Below are 22,892 nucleotides of genomic sequence, written 5' to 3'. Positions count from 1 at the left end.
TGTCCTTTGATTCTGAGGGCATCCGCCTTTCTGGCCCCGAGTACCACTGCAGGGAGGGGGGGTGCGAGTAGGAGGCTGCTGAGCCATTCCATGGACGACACTGGTCCACTTGAAGCCTAGGTCAGAGAGAAGGGAGAAGACGAAGAGAGAGTGAGAAGCAGAGAGGAGGTGAGGGAGAGCAGGCCAAGCGGTCAGAGCCTCTGGGTTGGGCCCTGTCCTGACTGTCTTCTCTGAGCTGCTAAGTTTCAGACCAATTTAAAGGGTACCTACTCGGCCTTTAAAATAGGCCCTCATGGTTCAGATTTGGCCAGAAAACCCAGCCCAGTGTGACGAGGCACTGGTCTCTCCTGGGCAGCAGGTATATGTGCTGGTGGGTCAGGGCCCTTCTGAGTAACGAAGCTTTTCTTCCCAGGGGGTGGCTGGAGACCTATGACATGAATACCTCGGAGCCCAAGACGGAGCCAGAGAGCATGCCCCCTGGGGGCCGGCCCCCTTACCGCAGCAACGCTCCCTGGCAGTGGAGCGGGCCTGCCTCCCACAACTCGCTACCAGCCTCCAAGTGGGCCAACCCCAGCACTCCCGGCCACGCCCAGTCCCTGAGCCGGCCCCCGAAGCAGACCCCCATGGTCCCGTTTCGGGAGCCCCAGCCCCTGCACAGCAAGAGGTAAGGACTGATGAGGGGCGCCACCCCGTGTCCCTCCAGTCTGCATCCCTGCTTTGCCCTTTTCTCCCATCTCCCTCCTTTGTCCAGTCTCTTCCTCTCTTCTGTCTTTCTCCTCCCCTCCCCGTCCTTATGCCTGCCTCCCTCCCTTCCTTCCCTTAAATTTTCATTACAAGCCTCTTGTGTGAGGGCCCAGTGCTGGGGAGCTCGGTGTCTGAGGCTGGGGAGCCACCATACCACTTATGATTAAAACTATGTAATTTTTGAAAGCTCAAGGGGCTAAGAAGCACAAACTTCTTGGTAGTGACCACTTCCTAGGGGAGGCAGGGAAGCGGGAAGGGGGAAGCCCACAGAGGTGCCGCCATTCTAGTTCTTGGGTTGGGTGGTAGCTTTGGGAGTTTGTTTTATTATGATGGTGTGTATCTTACAGATAAATTATCTTGAAGGTAGTATTTATTTAAAAATAAAAATTTCTAAGAAGTGAAGGAATTCAACTTGCACAGATGCATTTTGCTTCAGCGGCCCCTGTCAGGCCTCTGTCAGGGCCTCAGAAGCTGAGGGGCAGGCACAGCTGTAATGGGAGAGGGAGGGCAAGGGGTATCCCGGCTCCCAGACACCACCCTTTGCTCTCAGCAGCTCTCCCTGCATCCTGATGGGAGTGTGGTAGACGAAGCAGATGGGATGTGGTTGGGCCTGAGGGGAAGGTCTGTCTTCCCTCCTCTGAGGGCAGGGGTATCCTCAACTCACCCAGCCTTCCGCCCTCCCTCCTGTTTCTGTTGCAGGCCTGTCAGCTTCCCGGAAACCCCTTACACAGCATCACCAGCAGGGGCCGACAAAGTCCCTCCCTACCGACAGCCTTCTGGGAGCTTCTCCACCCCCGGCTCGGCCACCTACACGAGATACAAGCCATCCCCAGAAAGGTCAGAATCTCTTCACTCTTTCCAAATTAAGGAATCTGATGAGAGCTGGGGATCCTTCTTCCCCAGGAAATGCACAGACCCTACAAGTTTATTTGCCATTTGATGGGGTTTCTGGATCCCTGAAGGTCATCAGAGGACCTCCAGGAAGACTGGCTGTTGGTTGAGATTTAGAGCCAAGCTGCCCTGGGCACAACTCACCGCGGGCTTTCCTCAAGGCAGGATTTCTGCTGGCATGTTGCTGACACCTGAATCACTTGCTTAAGCAAGACCATTTGCCTTCTGGAAGGCGTGGCCACTCAGCGACCTCTCCAGCTCCACCTCCCCAGGACCAGGCCACCGGCATCACCCAGTTTTCCTGGCCTTTCAGCCTGCAGTCCTGTCTCCTTGAGCCTTTCTCCAGTCTGGCAGCCTAAGGGATCCTCCCAACTCCTCCATGGCTCCCTGGTGCCCCATGTCCTTGGTCCTCCAGGCTCCCTGACTCAGTCAGGGGCAGCCCCTCCCCTGTCCTCAGGCCAGAGCTGTGGGCTTCCTCCTGGATGTCTCCCTTCCTCCTCCCACCTACTGCAGACCATCCATTCGGCCTCCTGAGCAGCTCTGCCCCCCACCCCCTCCTCCCCAGTGCCCCACCCTGGCCACCTCCCTGAGCCCCAAGTCTCCATCCCATCTCCTGTGGTCCACCCTCCACTCAGCAGCCAGGGGGATCTTTCTAGATGTGGCCATGGCTGTCCCCTGCTTTAGACCCTCTCACCTGTCCCCCAGCTCTCAGGACACAGCCTCAGCCACCTCGGTGTGGCCACTAGGCCCCACCCGCCTCTCCAACCTCACTCGGGGCCACACCTCAGCCTCACTGGCCGCTTTCACTTCCTTGGGTAGGCTGTCTGAATTTCAGAGCCTGCCTCCACGTTCTCCCTCTGCCTACAGATTCTTCACACTCTTCACCCCACACTCCCCCATCCTGCCAACTTGAGCGCTGATGCTTCTCCTCTGGGAAGCTTTCCCTGAACCTCCCCCTGCACTAGATGAGGTGCTGCCACTGTGCCCCTCAGTTCCCTGTGTATTTCCCAACCGTGGCCTTGAGTGCTCTCCATTCTGTCAGCCAGGTCAAGAGTGTGTGTGTGAGCTCCTCTTCAAGATCTGGGACCCTCCAAGTGCGTCTTTGTGGGACCATCACGCAGCACAGAGGCTGACCCATGGTAGATCCTCAGTATCTATTTGGTGAAAGGACGGGGTGAGGGAGTGAGTTGGTTTAAATGAGACCCCCTGCTGTCAGGGCAGGGATCCTTCCACTGATCTCCAGCATGTCTCAGGATCACCCCGAACGGGGCCTGAAAACAAACATTTGCCAGGCCTCCCCCTGAGGCTCCAACTTGGTAGATATGGAGTATAGAACGCGCGAGGCTGCTGGCCCAGGGAACACACGCTGAGAACCACTGAACTAAACCATTGTTGGATCTCAGCCTCTGCTGTAAAATCGGGGGAAACAGACTCCTCTTCCATTTCCCGGCCACCACCGTTCAGCCTTCATTTAGCGGAGGGCCTCAGGTACCGTCTGTTGCCGGGCCCACAGAGAACTGTTTGAGTTACTCACTTACCGAGGGTTCCTGTCCTTGGTGCCGCTGGCCGGCGGAGGGAGCGCCCAGGAAACCATGCGCACCCCGACAAGCGCGCTGGTAGACTCAGGCCATGGAAGAGGGAGGTCTAGGCTGGCTGCCTGGAGGAAGCAGCGTTTGAACAGGGCTTTGGGAGGTCAGTAGGAGTTGGCTGCAGAGAAGAGGGAGAAAGTCTTTGTAGACAGAGCAAAGGCCACAGACAGGAGTAAGCAGAACAGTGTGGAATGCAGGAGGAATGGAGAGGAGTCTGGCGTGTGGGGGCACCTGGGCGGCAGCAGCAGCTGAGGCTGGAAATGACAGCTTGGTACCAAGTGATTGGCCAAGAACAGATGTGGTGGGAATGATGTTACTGATAAATCCAGGGAGCATTTTTTTTTTCAAAGTCTTGGTGTCCCTCCCTTTTATATTATTATTTTAAACTTTTTGAAATAATTATAGGTTCACAGGAAGTCACGAAGAAATGTGCAGGGAGCTCCACGAACCCTTCACCCAGCCTCCCCCATGCAAATAGCAAAGCAAGGCATTGACATTGGTATAGTCCATAGAGCTTATTCAGAATTCACGAGTTGCAATGGACACGTGTGTGTGGTGAGTGTGTGTGGCTCTGTGCAGTTTGGTCACGCGTGTGCTGCTGTCTAACCACCACCACGATTTACACATCGTACCAGCACCTCAGAGCTCTGTCCTGCTACACCCTTCCCCTCCCCCATCCTGAATCTCGGGCAACCATTAATCTGTTCTGCATCTCTAACTCTTGCTATTTTATAACTGTTATATAAAAAGAATCACACAGTATACATCCTTTGCAGATTCTTTTTTACCCAGCATAATTTCCTTGAGGTTCATTCAAACCATTGTGTGTATCAGCAGTCAGTCCCTCATTGCTGAGCTGTGTTCCATGGTGTGGAACTAGCCTAGTACGTATAACCAACCATTTGCCCATCAAAGGATATTTGGGTGGTTTCTGGGCTTGGGCTATTACAAACATTCATCCTCTGGCCGTGCATGAAAATGAATTTTTCTTGCCCTGGAACAAATGCCCAAGAATAAAATTGCTTGCCAAGATACGGAAACATCCTAAGCATCCATTGACCGATGATGAATGGATGAAGGAGATATGATATGTATACACGCAGTGGAATATTAACCAGCCATAAAGAAAGGAAGTCCTGCCATTTGTGACAACATGGATGAACCTGGAGGTTATTACGCTAAGTGAAATAAATCTGACAGAATAAGACAAATACTGGGTGGTGTCACTTACCCAGAGAATCAAAGCAAAAAGTTGAACTCCTAGAAAAGACAGAGTAGCATGGTGGTTGGCTGGGGTCTGGGAAATGGGGAGATTTGGGCCAGAAGGTACAAAGTTACCAGTACAAGATGAGTAAGTTCAGAGGATCTAATGTACGTGTAGGCGTGGTGTCTTGTGTTAATAATTCTGTGCCGTGCATTTGAAATCTTCGGCATTGTCCCCCAAAACAGGGTAACTCTGTGCCATGAGAGAGAATGCTTGTTAACTTGATTGTGGTTATCACTTCGCTCTGTGCGCGTATGTATATCAAATCGCCTCGTACACTTGAAACATATCACAGTTTTATTTGTCAGCTATGCCCCAGTGAGGCCGGGGGCGTGGTGGGAGCGATGCCTCCGAGAGCTACTTGCTCAGCACACAGAGGACAGCGTTACTTGAGTGAATGGGTGTGCTGACTATTCTGCAATGCACAGAGAAAAGCGCTTAGGGGGGAAGAAAAAAGTACAACTGCTTACCATGTGGTAAGTCCATTTTTAGTTTTAAAAGGAACTGCCAAACTGTTTTCCAGAGTGCCTGTACAATTTTACACTCCCCCCCCCAACCCCCGGAAGTGTATGAGTGATCTGGCTTCTCCGCATCCTCACCAGCGTTGGGTGTCCTCCCTGGTTTTCACTGTAGCTATTCTGATAGGCGTGTAAGGAGATCTTGTTTTGGTTTTAATTTGCATTTCTCTAATGGCTGATGGTGTTGAGTATCTTTCCGTGTGCTTATTTGCCAACTGTATATCTTGAGGGAAGTGTCCGTGCATGTCTTTCGCCCATTTTCTAATTGGATTCAACATTCTTCAGCTTTGGAGAGTTCTTTGTATATACTAGACACGAGTCCTTTGTCAGCCGTATGATTTGCAGATATTTTCTCCCAGTCTTTAATTTTTCCTTTTTTCGTTTTTTTTTTTTTTTTTTTAGTCCTTTTTTCTCCTTAACAGTCTGTAGCAGAACAAAAGGTCTCGGTTTTGATGAGGTCCAGGTTACATTGTTTCCCCTCTTACGGTTCACGTTTTTAGTGTGAAGTCTAAGAACTCTTTGCCTAGACCTGGGTCCTAGAGATTTTCTCATTTTTTTTCCTAGAAGTTTTATTTATTTATTTTTTAAAGTAGGCTTCCACGCCCAACGTGGGGCTTGAACTCACAACCCTGAGATCAAGAGTCGGATGCTCCATGGACTGGGCCAGCCAGGTGCCCCTAGATGTTTTATTGTTTTATATTTCACATTGAAGTCTGATTCATTCTGAGTTCATTTTTGCATAAGGTGAGAGGTTTAGGTTGATGTTACTTTTTTGGCCTACTGACAGTGTCCAGTTTGCTCCAGCACCATTTCTGGAAAAGGCTCTCCCTCTTCCATTGCATCACTCTTACTTCTTAAAGCGAACGATCGTTGGAAGGGGAACTCAAGTGGGCACATTTGTGTGGGTCTGTTTCTGGCTCCCCTGGTCTAGTCTGTTGAGCTGTATACATGATCTCAGTGCGTGCTCCCAGGGACTCCACAGGTGGGTACTTAATTATCCCATTTTACAGAGAGGAAATTGGCTCAGTGGATCCCCTTGGTCAGGGTCACTCTTCCAGGAAGTGGCAGAGTTGGGACAGGAACCCAGGCCCATGCGATTCTGGAGAGAGGACATTGACCCAAGCAAAACCTGTCCTGCCCAAGGACTCTGAGCTTATCCTCCAAATCAGGGTAAAATACACGGTCCCTTCTGGAGTCCCCGCCCCACAGTGACACTTCATCTCGTCAAGATCTGGGTCCCAAGTTTGGCAAAAGGATGCTAGCATGGTGCATCCCCTAAAACTTCAAAAGTGTCTTTCACAGCTGGTCATCAGCCTGTGGTGCGAGGCCCGGGAGCCGGCCAGGACGGCCGCAGTGGCCTCCAGCCTCAGCTCCTTTCCCTTTCCCCTCCGCACGGCCCCCTGTGACATCCTAGAACCTGTGTGAGCCCGGGCAGACATTCCTGCCCAACCCCGGACATCCCCCACTCAGGACTTCTCTGTCTCCTGCTGTCTCCAGTGGGCCTGCTACTTGCCGAATTCATCAAGCTTTTAGGATTGTGGGGGCCCGTATGCTCAGAATTTGTCCGAGGCCCATCTTAGATTCACTGGGAGACGAGGTGGTAAGATGGCCTGCCCTTTATCAGCCCCGTGAGTGTGGGCCAGTGGCTTTACCTCTCTGCACCTCGAGTTTGTTTGCTCCCATGTAAAATGTCTATCCCTCAGCAGCACTGAGAATCTTCATGGAGGAAAACCCTCTAGAGCATTCAGAACTGTGCCTGGCACACAGTAAGTGCTCCTTAACCTTGATGACCATTACTGCCCCATGCAGCACCTGTCCTGGCGGCTGGGGGACGGAGGCTGGTGGATGCTGTCCCCGTCCTCAGGAGTTGACCACCCTTGTTCGCAAAGTGAGCAGACCACCAGACTTCGCATGGAGCATAGGACAGAGTAGTGTGCCCAGCTCAGCAAGCCTACAGGGCTGGACTAGACCCTAGACGTTTGCTCACCAGACCCCCTGGCTGGCTTTTTTTTCTTTTTCTTTTTCTTTTTTTCCCTTTTTTCTCTGCCAGCTCCATAAAGAGTGGTACGTTGGTGAGGAGGCATTTGACCGCAGGTGACAGAAAACCTAACTCGAGAAGGCATGAGGCACTAAGGACATATATCATCACATAGTAGGTCCACAGGTGGGGTGGCTTCTCCAGGGAAATCCTGAGGGACCTGGCTCTACTTGTGACCCATGATAGCTGTTGGGGCCCCAGGCAGAATCAGTGCCCTGCAGAAAAGGAGGGAAGAGCTTCTCTACATTTTTAAGAGTAAAGGAGCCAAGTCATTTTGCCTACCCTTCAACCAACCCCTGGCGGGTCACAATGGACCCACAAGACTGTCTGCAACTGTCAGGATTTACTCAAGTCACGTGGCTGAGCGATGGCCGCCACTGCAAAACCTGGGCTTCACCAGCAGAGACCAGGAAGGTTGATGGTTGTTGGCCTGGTGGCCAGTCATGGCTACATCGTCCATCCACCCTCGCCCTGGTCATCTGGGAATTCACCCATGCGTTGTGCCATCAGTCCATGTAGGAGACTGGCAGAGCAGGCTGGAGCCCTCCCCTCTGGAGAGGCTCTTGCCCACATTCACGTCTGTCTTGGTACTTTCCTCTGTGGCCATAGAGGAAAATACTAGGCTCAAAGCCAACATCCCGGCAGCCAGACCCTGCTGACACTCCCTGCAGGCGCTCCCTGCCTGCCTCCCTGGGTCAGTCAGCGCGGCAGCTTCTGCCTGACGATGCCTGAAACTACAGTGAGTTTCTCACCGAAACCCAAACCCCTTATCTCTAACGTGATGTCATCTTCCAAGAAAAGATAGAAGACATTAACATTTCTCAGATGAGCTTGACGACAGCGCTGGTCTTCACTTCTTCTGGGGATTTTTGCCCAGAGCCGTGCATGCTAAGAGACCAGCAGGTCCAGATTTCCAGTCGGCTTGATCAGGCCTTGGCCGTGATCTGCACCCCCAAAGAATGGGCAGCATACACCAGTCAGTTTATTACATCAGGCTAACAAGGTTCGTTCGAGAATTATGCGACTGCACAAAATACAGGTTGTCTTCATGGAGAACAGTAGCTGAGCGGTGAAGCCTGCTGAAACACTTCCAGCTACAGTCTGTCAGTTAGGATTAGGTTTAGCTGCCTGAGAGAGAAAACAGTGACTCAGACAAGACAGTTTCTTTCTTTCTCCTATGTTGTCAGAGACCCCGGCTCCCCCTCACCCGTGCCCCGCCAACTGTGGCCTCTTGCCTCCCGGTCTTAAGGTGGCTGCTGGAGCTTCAGCCTTAAGGAGGAGATGAGGCAAAGGCACCTACAGCACACTTCCAGAGATTTCCTGGAAGTCACATGCGACGCTCTCATCTCATTGGCCAGAACTGCAAGACAGCCTGGAAATGCAGTCTGTTAACCAGTTACATTGCGGCCCCGGATACGGCCGGGGTTCCGTTACCGAGGCAGAAGCAGGGAGTAGAGACTGCGGGAGCCTCCACTCAGACCTTTCTCTTTCCTCTGGCTGACCCCAGCGGCCACTGACGTTGTCCTTCAGCACTCGGGATTTGATACAGACATCTTGAGAAAATGGAATAAACACGTCAACACTTCAGTTTCCCGCCGTGGTGGAGCCGCATTATACCACGCAGTTGGCTGACCGATAAGTCAGTATTGCAGATTGTTTGCTTTTTCTTGTTTCGGCCCTGTCTTCCTTCCCTGGAGGAATTAGAGGTCAGGGTTTGGGCAGGTGGGGAGAATATGTGTTCTCTTGGCAGATGGGTAGAAACAGAGTTTCTCCTCCGGAGCAACCCCTCTGCTGCCCGGGAGGTGGTGAAGCCTAGGGGTTCAGAGTTAGTCTTTCCAGAAATAGCTGTGGCTTTAGGCTGGCCGGACGACCCTGGTGTTGCAAGTATAGACAAAAGGAACCAAATGGGGAAATCACAAAATCAGCTCTATTAATGGGGACTCAATTAAGTCTTCCCAAGTACGGGGCCTGTGTCAGTGGGGCGCTTCTGGCTGCAAGTAACTGAAATTGGGCTGGCTCAAACACTGTAGGAATGTGTTCTCCCACAGAAAAGGAGTCTCAGGAGGAGGTCAGGCTCGGGGCGCCTGGGTGGCTCAGTCGGTTAAGCGTCTGCCTTCCGCTCAGGTCTTGATCTCTGGGTCCTGGGATCGAGTCCCGCATCGGGCTCCCTGCTCTGCAGGAAGCCTGCTTCTCCCTCTCCCACTCCCCCTGCTTGTGTTCCCTCTCTCGCTGTGTCTCCCTCTCCCCGTCAAATAAATAAATAAAATCTTTAAAAAAAAAAAAAAAAAAAAGTAGGTCAGGCTCCGGGCAGGGTGAATCCAGCATTTCGGCCACAGTGTCAAGGCCCCCGTCCCTCCCACCTCTTGTCTTCTGCCCTCAGCGTCAGTCTCATCCTTAGGCTGGTAGCAGGAGGGCGACAACAGCTCGTGGTGTTCTGTCTGGACCCAGCAATACCTAGGTGAAGGAGAGCAGCCATCCTTCCTCGTCATGTCTCTGAGGAACCGGGAGACTTTTCCCAGAAGCCCTCCTCAGCACACTTCCCCCGTGTCGGTCACAAACACCCAAAAATGTCAGTGACTTCAATCAGCCAAGGTGTATCTCGCACCCACACTACAGCTCCACTGCTGGTTGGCAGGGGACCCCTGGGGACCCCGGCTGCCGGGGTCACTTCCTTCACAGCTCATTGACAAGACCAGGCCCAGACCCCAGTCCTGCTGTGCGCTTGCCAAGGGGAGGGCCAGCCGTGTTTTCTGAGAGTCTTTATAACTCTCACATCCTTTCACGTCACATTAGCCAGAATTGTGTCCTTTGTCCTGAACCAACCCCAGGCGGGGAGAAGGGTTGCAGTCATGACTGGCTCTGATCTGAGGCGGAATGGACATTGGAGGCGCCCTAAGGATTCACTGCAGGGTGTAGAACCCAGTGCCCCTAGGACGTGAGGCCACAGGAAAAGCCTTCTGCCGTTTCCTTCCCTACATCTCAGCCCTCCCTGCGAGTGTACAGAGCCAGCCTCCAGGAGAATCTCTGTCCAGGAGATAACTTTGGTATTTCATCCACCCTGCAACCCTGTGAAGTAGAAAATGTCATTATCCCATTTTTCAGATGGGGAAACTGCAGCTCAGACTAACGAGCACTCGCCTGACCAAGGTCACAGAGCTAGTGAGGGATGGCACTGGGCTTTGAGGCCCGCTCTGCCTCATTCTGGAGCCTGAGCATATAGCTTCTCTCCTGCAGCTCCTTCCTCCCACAGGGGGACAGGCACAGAGTTCTGGCCTGTTGGCACGTTGTCACAGCTGTGTGTGCGTCAGCCTCAGGCCATGCGTGGGGGACACAGGACATCAGTCGGTCTTTTGAGGAAAGGCCTACTGCGATCGCCTCTTGACAGTTGAGGGAAACTGCAGCTCAGGGCGAGGAAGGGACTGTCCCTGGCTGAGAAAGAGGCCAGGCCCCCTGTACCTACAGTTGCTTTAGCCCTGAGACAGGCCTGGAAAGTGGGGCTGCTAACAATAGCTCACCCCGTTTCACGGCCAAAAAACAAGACCCCTGAGGAACCTATGGGTAGGGCCTCCGCCCTAGTGGCTTCTGCCCCGCCTTCCCTGGAGGACCCTGCATGGCCCTGCACTCCCTGGCGTGCTTCCCAGGCAAGACTCATTCCTGACCCTCCGCTAATAGCACGTTTCCAAGATTACTCATCTAGCTTCCCCTCCTCGCGAAGCCTCCAGTGTATTTAAAACCCACCAGTGAGCAAGTCTCCGACTCAGGTGGTTTTTGTCACACCAGCCCCTCACCCTGTGCTTGCCTCCCACTCCCCTGCAGGTATGCAGCCGCCCCACACCCACTGCTGTCTTTTGATCCCCACTTCAGCCACGATGGGATGTCCAGCGACTCCTCCTCGGGCGGCCTGACCAGCCAGGAGAGCACCATGGAGCGTCAGAAGCCAGGTAGGGCCTCCCCAAGGCCGGCTGTGCCCGCCCGCCTTGCCCCACAGGAGCTCTTCTAATCCGCCAGGTGACACATCTCCTCCTGTCGGCGATGGGTAGAACCCAAAAGGAAGCTGTTGGAGCCACACACGAGATGAGGGAGGTCACCCAAGAGAGCAGCAGGGACCAGTTAGCCTGATCCTCCTCCATCCAGACAGGGCATCAGCAGATGGCACTCCCTCGAGAGCCAGCGTCCAGATGTGTGATGTGGGGGTGGCGACCTCCCGGGGAAACAGCTGAAAATGGACCAAAAGCTATGCCGTCAGGGGAGCAGAACCGACTGTGTTCTGAGGCTTTTCCTTACATAACCCCTCCGGTGCTCTCTTCCCACTGCTGTGGATGTACAGCCGATGCCGAGGGCAGAGCCCAGATCCTGAGTGTCTGGAGTGACAACCTATCACGGAGTGAATGCCCCACGCCCCACACCCGGGGTGAGAGGCCAAACACGGCCAGCCTCTAGAATCCCCCTGGGCTCCTGCCAGTCAGCGCCCCCAGAGGCCCCCCTGCCCTGCTTCTCACAGCCAGACTTAGTTCTGCCTCGTCCTGCATTTGATGTATACGAAGCAGACCCCTGCGCGCTACACGCATCATGTGTGCGTGTCTGGCTTCTGTTGCTCAGGATCGCCCTCTTGAGCATCAGCCACATGGTCGTACGGAGCAGTGCAGTTTCTGAGGCATATTGCACTGTATGAATGACCCACGATGTATTACTCCGTTCTGGCGTTGATGGATATTTGGGTAGTTTCCAGTTAGGGATGGCTTAGAATAGTGCTGTTGGGAATATTCTCGTACCTTCCTGTGCTGAGCACACGCTCACACTTCGGTAGCGTGTCTGCCTGGGAATGGAATGGCTGGGTCGCGTGTTGAACTTTGTAAGAAGCTGCCACACCTTTTCCCTGGGTGACAAACCATGTCACACTCCTGCCAGTGACAGAGGAGCACTCTAGTTGCCCCGTGTCCTCACCCACCGTTTCACTTCGGTCATTCTAGAAGTGAGCGCCTAGTGGCATCGCCTTGCAGTTTTAATGTGCATTTTTCTGGTGCCTGATGAGACTGAGCATCTTCTCCTCTGTTTATTCTCTGTATGATGATTAATCACGAGCATGTACACTTAGATGAATATTTGACATATAATTTCACACAACAAACTTGTAGCCCCTCCGAAGCCTGAGAACTACTAGATGTTTGGGTGGGTTCAAAAGAAAGAAAACAAATGAAGTGTCAGAGAGCATTGACATTTGGAGGAGGGAGACATGGAGCTGTCCTTTTAGATGTTCAAGAATTTCCAGGCAGCTCCAGGGAATGACCACGTCAGCATGTCACCAGCTCCCTCAGGCACAGTGGGGCAGGGAAGAGCTTGCATGTCCCAGGATTAGTGGCCTGGGAATTCCTTGGCACCCCAACCCCCATGGTTCCCTTAAACCAGGGAAAATGGTTGAACTTCGGGCAAGCAGGTCACCCTCCCGACCTCGCTCTCCCTTCTGCTGCCCCTGGGGCCTCCAGACATGGCTGGCTTCCCTCCTCTGCACAGCCCTGCCTGCCCCTGCCCGCCCTCTGCGCTCTCTGCTGCAACACACACAGATCTGCATCTCTTCCCGCCCCGTACAGAAAAAGAAAAGCGTTGTTTGGAGATCTCATGACACCAAAGTGTAAAACGGGGAGGACATTTTTCCAGTGTTCACCCAAATAGGGTGTCACGGAAACTCCCCATTGTCCTTCCCTTCTCTCTCCTTTCCTCAAGCTTGGTTCCCCCTTACTTCCTTGGGACTCTGTTACAAGTTGACTTAACCCAGCACCCCCCCCCCAAAGAAATCAGGGCAATCTGTTTAGAAATCGTCCTGAAGCCTAGAATTTGCTCAAGACACAGAGACAAGGTAGTTCACGGTGGGGAGAATCAGACACCATGACAGACGTGGAGAATCGCCCAGATCAGATGATAGTAATCCTGGGACCAGCAGTATGATTCTGCGCACGTGTTACATGCCCGGTGCTGTACTAGATACTCCCCATGCCCTCTTATTTAATCATCTCAGAAATGTGACAGAGTGGGCACTTTTTACGGCCCCGTTTTAGAAATGAGGAAGATGAGGCCCAGGAAGGTTGTCACTGGTCCGAGGTCCCTGCTGGTGAGAGGCATGATTGAGATGGAACCAAGACCTGTTGGCTGCTAGAACCCCTCAGCCCCCAGCGTCCACAGACACCACCCCCAGCCCCTCACCTGCCGGGCGTGAGCATTTCTCAAGCTTCAGAACACCCAGGTTGGGAAGGTGGCCCCTGAGTCACCAGCTGCCCCGAGCAGCCAAATGCACGTCTGTCGCATGACAAGGGAGATCATTCCAGCAGGCGAGCCAAGAGGTCACCAGGGGCTGGTCCAGAGAACCAGTGAAGGGCTCAGTATCGGGGCCTGCGAAGGGCAGAGCCGAGGACCCTGGGGCAGCCCAGGAGGAAAGGAATCTGGCCCTTCATCCCTCCATTCATTTGACATGTCGCTAATGGTAAACACCAGGACACACAGTGGGAGCCAGATAGTGACGTTCCCTGCCTTCTTGAAGCCGACAGGCTGCTGGAGAGATGGACAACAGACCGGCATACAGTGATAAATGAGCACCATGAAGGCTGAGTAACAAGTGGAAACTATAACACAGTGCTGAGAGAGATGAACAGGTTTCGGGGGAATCTCTGAGCAAATCACATTTCAGGCGAGGCTGGAAAAATGCGAAGGAGTCTCTTTCCGGGGAAAGAGAATAGTCAAGTATACTGAGGTAGCAGCTGTGTGTAGGAGGAGCGGTAAGGAGGCCGCTGGAGAGGTGGCGGAGGCTGAAGTCAGGGAGGTGATGGGGCCAGAGCCTGTGGGGGCACTTTGTCCTTTGCTCAAAGTGGGACAGGAGCTCGATCCTTCTGAGCAGAGGAGGGATGGGACCTGACTCAGGTGTTTACAGGGGCCTTCTGGCTACAGATTCTTGTAGGGCAGGGATGCAGGTGAGGGAGATGGGCAGGTTCTAAATACGGTCGTTGGAAGGTAGAGTTGACAGAATTTCCTGATCCTCTATGTGGATATGGGAGACAGGAGGCAAGGGTGATACTGTGGAGCCACATGGATTGAGTAGGAGAGACAGTGATCAATGCAGATTTGGGGGGAGATAAGGAGTTGGCTTTGGCCTTGTTCAGCAGGGGGCGTTGGGAGGCAGCCACGTATACAAGTCTGAAGTCAGGAGAGGTCTGGCCAGAGATGGAAAGATGGGAGTCACCAATGTTACAGGTGGTAGTTGAGGGTGGATGCGGCTGCTGCAGGCTTGGCTTTCTGTAGAAACGTGGTCTCCAGAATGATCTGGCCACCTCCCAGGAAACCAGTACCTGCCGGGCCCGTGGGAGGCTCTCTGGAGGTAGAATAGGTAGACGAAGTGGGCAGCCTCCCCACCACCACATGGACAGGACACCCTTGACTGTGCCAACCAGGCTGTTCTCTGCGGTGGCCCTGAGTGCCCCGCCCAGTGCACCCAAAGCAGGAACCTTCCCTGGCAGGAACAGGGACCCACAGTGTACTGGGGCTGCCCTGGAGGCAGCAGCCTATGGTCTTGAACGGCTCCAACAGGCCCTGTGGGAAGTTCAGAGTCAGCCACATGACCTCGGTGGTGACCTCATTTGTCCCAGCTTCAGGTCCCTCCTCTGCGGTGGACATCCTGTCTCTCCTTCTTGCGTAGTATGAAGGTCCTGTGAGATCACCCCTGCCCAGCCCTCTCAGCACAGGACCCAGCCCATCATTAAGAGAATGATGATTCCTGTTTTGCAAACACATACTCTCCACTGTTGTTAGTGTTGTCCCTGTTGGGGAAACACAGAGAGAGAGGGTGCAGAGGTGGACAGCACAAGTCTGAGGCCCTTTCTGTGTGACGTTGGACCAGATACTTAACCTCTCTGAGTCTTGACATTCTTCATCTTTTGGAAGTCGTGTAATACCCACCTCGCAGTATCATTGGGAGGACTTGGCAAGGTAATGTGTGCAAAGCAGTTCTGATATTACCTAACACAGGTCATGTGCTTAATAGTCATCTTTATTATCATTAATTTCAATACAGCAGTGATCAAAAGTGTGGGTCCTGGGGTTATACCACCAGGGTTCCAGTCCTCTGTCCTCTGTCAGTGCATTTGTGTTTGGTAGATATTAACTAGTCCTCCCCTGGAGCTGTACATTTTTTTTTTTTTTTAAGGTCAGTTGCTGAGTTGAAGCACATTGACTACCTGGAAATGTAGACTCATTTACACCCACACCAGCTGTCCCAATTTTAAACCTATCCTACCTGGTTCCAACAGCAACTCCACTTCTGGAGTTCTGTCCCAACACAATCCCACGCTTGCTCAAGGCTGCACGTAGAGGGAAAGCCACGCAAACATTGTCGTAAGGAAGAATTAAAAGTAACCTAAATGTCCATCAGTAGGAAGCTGGTTTAAAAAGTGACATCCATTCACATGATGGAATGCTATACAGCTGTTCAAAACAAGGTAACTTTATGTTCAGTTATGTGATGATGTACTATGATGCTATAAAGTAAAAAGCAAGTGTGAGTATAACATAAAGTGAAAAGTGACATTGTAGGAAAAGGCTGTGTGTGATTCCATTTTGGTTTAATAAAATAAGTTAGCACCTTTAGCCAGCAAAGGATTGCTACCTTGTGTACATAAAGAACGCAACTCGCCGATAAGATAAAAGACATCAATCCCATGGAAAAACAGGAAAAGGAAATGAACAGGTAATTTACAAAATAGAAAATTCAAATGGCCAGTAAGGATGAAAATGTGCTCAACCTTCTCTGGGGGTGACGATGGAGGGGTCCTAAGGCTTCAACGAATTAACCCATGTAAAGCACTAGGATAATGTCTGGCACATACGAAGTGCCTAGTAAATATTACTGAGTGTTGTTCTACCCCAAGACATAAGTTGATGGGGTCATGGTCCTGTGTGAGCTGAGCAGAGGGGTGGGACCATTTTTAGGGCCAGATTCCTCAGGTGGACTTGGGCCAGGCCTGCGTCACCTCTAACCACTGATGTGTCTCCTGTCTTCCTGCAGAGCCTTTGTGGCATGTGCCCGCCCAGGCCCGGCTCTCAGCCATGGCTGGAAGCAGCGGGAGCAAGCACGCCTCCAGGCAGGACGCGGCAGGCACAGATTCCCCCAACAGGCATTCCAAAGTGAGTCTTGGCCCCGCCTGCCTAATCCTGGGGATCCAGGGCCTCAGGAGCCGGCTGCCTCGCCTCCCTGACAGCTGTGGGCTGGCCAGTTCCATCAGGGTGTGGGCCTCTGAAAGCCACACGTGAGCACGTCCTCCACCTTCGCCTCCTCCCCTCTAGCAGAGGGGCTATAACTGCTTGGTCTGGAACCAGCCAGTGAGCCTCTTTCCACATGGTGATTCTGGAACCCAGGCTCGCTGTCCCTTAGGGCCTCAGAGCCCTCTGCTAGGTCCCCGCCTCTTTCCAGCTGATTGGGGTGGAAGCAAGAGAGAATGGGCTGGGAAGCCTCTATGGCCCAGGCCTGGAAATGGCATAAATCATTTCCACTTCTATCACATTGGCCATTGCGTATGAAAACTCTATCATGTGGCCACACCACAGTGCAGGGGAGACTGGGAAACGTAGTCTGGTGTGCCCAGGAAAAGGAGGTGGTTTTGGTGAGCACTCGGCAGTCTCTCTGCATCCCTTCATTCAGCAGGAGTTTGATGGGCACTTACCACGTGCCAGGCCCTGGGACCACAGTGGTGGAGGGGACAGATGAGCCCCTGTGCTCACAAAGCTGACATCCCAATGGGGGCACCAAGCAGGAAGCAGATGAACACACACGTTCTGTAACACCAGGAACTGGTCTTTGCTGTGAAAGAAAACCAAAGTCCAGTTCAGGGAAGAGAGCATCAGGCGCTGCTCCTTTAGGGTGAGGTGGTCAGTGGGGGCCTCTGGGGAGGGGACTGAAGCCCTGAGTGAAGTAGGGGGCAGTCCATGAACACACCTGAGGGGAGAGCCTTCCAGGAGGAAAGAGCAGCAAGTGCCAAAGCCCTGAGGTGGGGGTAGGCCTGACCCACGCAGAGGACAGCAAGGAGGCCTGTTGGGCTGCAGCAGAATGATCAGGCGGGAGCAGGCAGATGAAGTTAGAGGCCAGAACATGGGGCCAGACTGCACAGAGCCTCAGGGAGGACTCTGGCTTTTCCCGCGAGTGAGATGAACCGCAGGAAGGTTCTAAGCAGGGAAGGGACGTGAAATGGTGCATGAAATGTTCACAGCCTCCCTCTGGCTGCATATAGGGAACAAACTGGGAGCCGGAGGACCAGGGGGAGGTTGTTGCCGTGGTGCAGTGGGAGGTGGTTGGTGGTGGACAGGCCCAGGCTGGAGCCGTGGAGGACCAGAAGTGGCAGGTCCTGGGTCCCCTTTGAAGGTGCAGACCACTGGATTTGCTGTGGGGCTGGACATCAGTGTGAGAGCAGAAGCAGGGCCCAGGGTGACTCCAGGACTCTCTCATGGGGCGGCTGACAGGATGGAGGTGGCTTTACTGAGGCGGGGAAGAAGCGGATCCGGGAGGGAAGGCCAGGAGCACAGCTCTGTATGCGTTGAGCTTCCGCTATGGGCGGCACCTTGCACGTGTAAGGTTGTGTATCCCTCTGAGCAGCCCCATGAGGCGGGGTTATCACCCATCCAGCTTTACAGATGTGGAAACTGAGGCACGGGAGAGCTATATCACTCACCCAAGTTACCATGGCCAAGAAGTGAGGGAGCCAGAGCTTAGGTGTGGAGAGGACACCGGGAGGGGAGGTCCATGCCCCGGCTATGGAGTCTAGGATGACACACTTGTCTCGCCTTCCAGGGGGAGCCTCCGTACTCCAGTCACTCCAGCAGCAACACCCTCTCCAGCAACGCATCCAGCAACCACAGCGACGACCGCTGGTTGGACCCCCTGGACCCCCTGGAGCCAGAGCAAGACCCCCTCTCCAAGGGTGGCTCCAGCGACAGTGGCATCGACACCACCCTCTACACCTCCAGCCCCAGCTGCGTGTCCCTGGCCAAGGTGCCTCGGCAGGCCAAGCCGCACAAGCCCCCGGGAAGCATGGGCCTCTGTGGGGGCGGACGGGAGGCCGCCGGGCGGTCCCACCATGCAGACAGACGGCGGGAGGTCTCGCCGGCCCCTGCAATTGCTGGCCAGACCAAGGGCTACCGCCCGAAGTTGTACTCCTCAGGCTCCAGCACCCCAACGGGCCTGGCAGGGGGGAGCCGCGACCCGCCCAGGCAGCCTAGGTAAGCCACTGCTCCTTACCCAAGTCCTTCGGGGAGCTCTGACCACCGTCTGCATCCCCCCGCAGTCCTGACAGTGGGGTTCCCCTCCATAGATACAGGCTCACAGATGGATGTGCTTACACACTAGTTTACTTCCGAAGTCGGGAGGCTCGTGGACCACCCACTACTGCCCATCGTTCAGCCCTGAGGTACCCTGCGTGGAAGGAAAGAAACCCCTGGCTGTCTGCTTCATCTGTCTGTGGTTCGCTCTGACCCTCTGTCTCTCTTTCCTTCTCTCTTTGCTTGAGACTAGTGGTTTTATGCTTTCTGAGGGTAACTGAATGTGTTAGGAGTGCATTTTGCTGATGGTAACAGGACATCTGACCCACAGTGGCTTAAACAAAGAGAGGTTTCCCAGAGGGCAGAGCCAGGCTAGGACAGCAGCTCAGGGAGGGCCTCAAGGCCTGGACCCCGGGTCTTCCTGTGTCACCATTCTTATCATACTGGCTGCGGCTTCCTCGTCTGACATGGCCGTGGTGCCTGTGGGGGGCATGGAGCTAGAGAACAGAGGAAGATTGCTTCTTGTAGCTCCCTTTCTCTGGAGAAAGCAAAAGCTTTCCCAGAGCCCTTTGAGCAAGCGGTGTCGCGAGGAGGTCTGAAAGATCACAGGTTAGCCTTCCAGCCCCTGGAGGGCCATAGAGCATAGACTGTAGGATCCCGCTCGGAGTTTCTGATTCAGTAGGTAAGAGCGGGGCCTGAGAATATGCATTTTGTTAAGTTCCTGGTAGATGGTGATGCTGCTGGTCCGGGGACCATGCTTTGAGAACCACTGGTGGCCAGGTAGGCAGGGAAGTAAGTGAGAAGGAACTGGCATTGATGAGCCATCAGTCTGGGGCCTGGACCACGTACGCTTTGAGCATCAGATGAAAGCCGCGAACCATCTCCCAGAAGAACGCAGGGAGGTGGGAAAATGCTTCTGCGCTCACAGGGCTCATGTGGTTCTGGTATGTGTGTCCTCTCGAGGTCTGTGGTCCCAGGCAGGGATTACGGTGCTGCCGTCCCTGGTGCAGACCCCGGAGGGGCCAGCCCAGGACCCTGATACAGGGGATCCTCCTCTCCTTTGGTTTCCTGATGCCTTTGCCAGTCCTCAGACCTACGGCCTCTCTCCACACAGGACTCCTGCCCCCAGGCAGGGGCCTCAGGCCTTGACCACAACCTACAGTGGCCTTTGTCTGTGTCTCTGCAGAAATAGCTGTTTTTTAAAAGGCGACTCAAAAATGCTCCAAACAGTACTTAGCCTGTGTGTGAAGCGCTCTGATGTAGTCTCGTCTGTTGAGACCGTGAATACATCTCAATACCTTCTTAAATGATCTCATGACTTAGCAGTGGTTCTCTGACAGATTTGGAAACCACCGTGTTTGAGAGTGCCCCCCCACCCTGGTCCCCAACCTCCCTGAGTCAGGGGTCCCTAAAGGGTGAAGACGGAGAGGGTGCGAGTCCCAGTGAGCTTACTTAGCTCCTGGCTCAGCCCACCTCCCCACACAGTCTAAACTCTCAGACTTTTGATCACCTCCTTCGTCCATTCATTTACCCATTTGTTTCACTCACAGATATTTCTTAGGGATCTGTTAGGTCACAGACGCTGGGGTGGGAACTGGGGAGAGATACTGAGCAAATGCAGACGAGTCCCCCAGCCCCTCTCCTCGCCCGTATCCGTTGAGGGAGACAGACGACAGGCCATCACTGAGACAAATGTCAAAGTGCGCCCACCCAGAAGGACTCTGCACCAGGAGAGTCCTGGGTGCCACGGGGGTCCCAGGTTTCAGCTCTCCTAGTCCCTGTGCTGGACATGGGACCGTGTAAGTGAATCTGAGCAAACTGTAGGGTTTTGAAATCTGTGATATAAAGGCAGCAGCGCTGGGGAGTAGACTGTGGCTGAAGCCAGGGGGTGGGTATAAAATTACCCTGTGTCTGAGAGAAGGATTTGCTGAACCCAGAAATGAAGGGAATAAAATGGGAGAGGAGCCCACTACAAAAGAGGGGCCTGTGGTTGGGAGCGTTGATTTGCATACAGACAATTGATGCTAATTGCAAATCATTCTTATCTACTCATTAAGCTGCTTCCCGAAGTTTTCTCCTAGGCAACCAGACTCTAGTGTGGAACAGCATTTCCCAAAATGGGGTGCTCGAGGTGATTTGGGTGGTACCGGAGGAAAATGTGTTCTTTTAAATGGACATATGCTTGCTTTAATGAGTGTTAGGAAAGTGTTCCCCACCCATTCCCTGCTTTTACAGATAGGGTCTTGGACAAGCTAAAGAAAATGAAACGAGTTGATTTAAAGAAACATCTGCCTGGTAGATGAGAGGATGGACCTCCACCAGGGTTCAAGCCCTCCCTCTGCCTTGCCTTGGCTGTGTGGCCTTGGGCAAATGACTGAACTTCTCTGGGCCTCAGTTTCCTTGTCTATAAAATGGGGGATGCATTGCATGCCTCTACCTCCTGAGGATAACGTGAAGACTGAATGAGCTGTTTGTAGGGCCCTTAGCACAGTAGTGGGCAGTAGAGCCTGAGCTTGCTGTCATTGAAATCACAGGGGATTGTTCTAAAACGAACTAAATCAGAATGTTTCTCTAGGGCCATGCCTATCACAGGCAGTGCTGGGGACACAACAGTGACTTGAGACAGCCCCAGGCCTGCCCTCTCAGGGCTCAAAGTCCAACAGGGGAGACAAACCCTTCCCCAGACAGTGGAAGCCTGTAGTGGGCAGTGCCCGGGTGAGGGAAGCACCTGGGATGTGGGAGCCTAAAGGAGGGGCCAGACCCCATTGTGGAAGGGGCTTTCCTAGAACAGGAGGGTAGAGTGTCCCAGACAGAGAAGATGTGCCAGTCCCACTGTGGGCCCCACTCTGCTGGCCCTCCCATGACCTTACCATCTCTGCAGGGGAACCAAGTTCCCCGACGGTTGCTCGGCACCTGCGCCCCGAGAGGCCCACGCACGCCTCCACTGTCAAGGCCCCAGGCCGCCCACCGGCCTTGTGCACCCACTGCTGTCAGTCTGCTTGTTTGGGCTGAGCTGCAGTGACAGCCTGCTGCCCAGCCTCGGCTCCTCGAGGGCAGGCATGCACACTCCATAGCTGCCCTTGGCTCTACTTCCCCAGTACTTTGTAATGGAGCCCCCCGTGTTTGTTCGCACAACAAGTGCCCCGTGTGTGCCCAGCCCCCTGCTGGGTGCCGCAGGCACGCAGGGCCCCTGCTGTCCTGACTGACCAGATACCACGGAGACAGCAGGCATAGAACGATAAAAGTAATGACTGGATTGTGCTAGGGGAAGGCCTGGGGAGAGAAGACCCACTGGGGTCTGAGGGCGGATGTGGGGCAGGGCTAGAGGGAAAGTCTGACCTATAACCTGAGGGGCAAAGGGAGTTTCTGTGAGGTGGGGTCATTTCTGCCGAAGATAAAAGCAACAAGGAGGAGGGAGCAGGTGAGTGGTTTCTGAGGGGCTGATGATATATTCTTGACCCAGGATACAGTTATGTGGTCTTTGCTTTGTGACTATTTCTTAAGTTATATGTATATGTTTTGTGCACTTTGCTATATATGAGCTGTGTGCAATTAAAAAGAGAGAGAGAAAGGGGCACCTGAGTGGCTCAGTTAAGCATCCGACTCTTGATTTCAGCTAAGGTCATGATCTCAGAGTGGTGAGATCTAGCCCTGCATCAGGCTCTGTGCTCAGAGGGGAGTCTGCTTGAGATTCTCTCCCTCTCCCTCTGCCCCTCCTCACTCTCTAAAATAATAAATAAATCTTTTAAAGAGAGAGAGAGAGAGAGAGAGAAAGGAAAGATGGGATGTGGAAAGGGTGTCCCTATGAAAGGGAGCAGCATGTGCAAAGGCCCTGAGGTGGAAAGGAGGGTGGATGCCATCAGGTCACTAAACCACAGGCTCCTTGGCTCAAGGGTAGAAGCTGAGGGGGCAGCTGATGGTAGGTTTTTTGGGAGGAGCCAAACCACGCAAGGCCCTGTCAGCCACATTACAGAATTTGGATTCCATCCTCAGAGCTATGGGCAGCAAACAAAGGTTTCAGCAGCAATGATAGTAGAGGCAGATTTATGTTTTGAAAGATGATGCTGGAGATGGGACTGGAGGCAGAGCGTCAGGGACGGGGCTGAGGCTGAGATGAGTGAGAAGGAAGGGACCTGGACCAGAGGACAGAGCAGCTGTGACAGTGTCAGCAAGTGGCTTTGCTAGGACATAGGGAGGGACAGGTCCGGGATGGTGCCAGTGAGCTGAGAGTTGGGAGGCTGCTGCAGACAGGGAGTGGTAAGCTTCTTAAGAAGAGGAGAGTGGGGCAGGCCCAGCCCGAGAGGAAGGTTATTCTTACCACTAAAGCACCCACTGTGTGCCGGCGACTTCCAAACATGGTGACGTGGCAGGGAACAGAGGTGTTTCTCTTGTGGAGCTGACATTCTCCCGGAGAGAGAGCAAGACAGACTGACAGCTGAGCAACCACGTGATCTCACTATGCCGGGGGCTGATAAGGTCTGGGCAGAAAAACCCAACAGGACGGAGAGCCAGGAAGGCCTCTCGGAGGAGTTGGTAAGGGATTGACCCGAGCAGAGGAA

The 22,892-nt window shown here is 53.6% G+C and overlaps 1 protein-coding gene across 7 annotated transcripts in view; it reads left to right on the top strand.

Annotated features, from left to right (window-relative positions):
• Positions 1-22,892, top strand: part of SIPA1L3 (signal induced proliferation associated 1 like 3) — a 222,508-nt gene that overhangs the window by 168,283 nt on the left and 31,333 nt on the right. For all 7 annotated transcript variants that reach the window (XR_012375996.1, XM_025854293.2, XM_025854295.2 and 4 more), the window contains 5 exons: positions 413-664; positions 1,444-1,581; positions 10,861-10,985; positions 16,091-16,209; positions 17,867-18,294. Coding sequence is in view for 6 of the 7 variants with exons in the window: in XM_025854293.2 (XP_025710078.1) it covers positions 413-664; positions 1,444-1,581; positions 10,861-10,985; positions 16,091-16,209; positions 17,867-18,294 (1,062 nt within the window). In the remaining variant the exon portion in view is untranslated. The remainder of the gene's footprint in view (positions 1-412; positions 665-1,443; positions 1,582-10,860; positions 10,986-16,090; positions 16,210-17,866; positions 18,295-22,892) is intronic.

The sequence above is a fragment of the Callorhinus ursinus genome, unplaced genomic scaffold, assembly GCF_003265705.2.
Source record: "Callorhinus ursinus isolate GAN/ISIS: 27379988/994484 unplaced genomic scaffold, GSC_fseal_2.0 scaffold61, whole genome shotgun sequence".
Taxonomy (NCBI): domain Eukaryota; kingdom Metazoa; phylum Chordata; class Mammalia; order Carnivora; family Otariidae; genus Callorhinus; species Callorhinus ursinus.
Note: the sequence above shows the minus strand (reverse complement) of the source record. Positions and strands in the feature narration are given on the sequence as shown.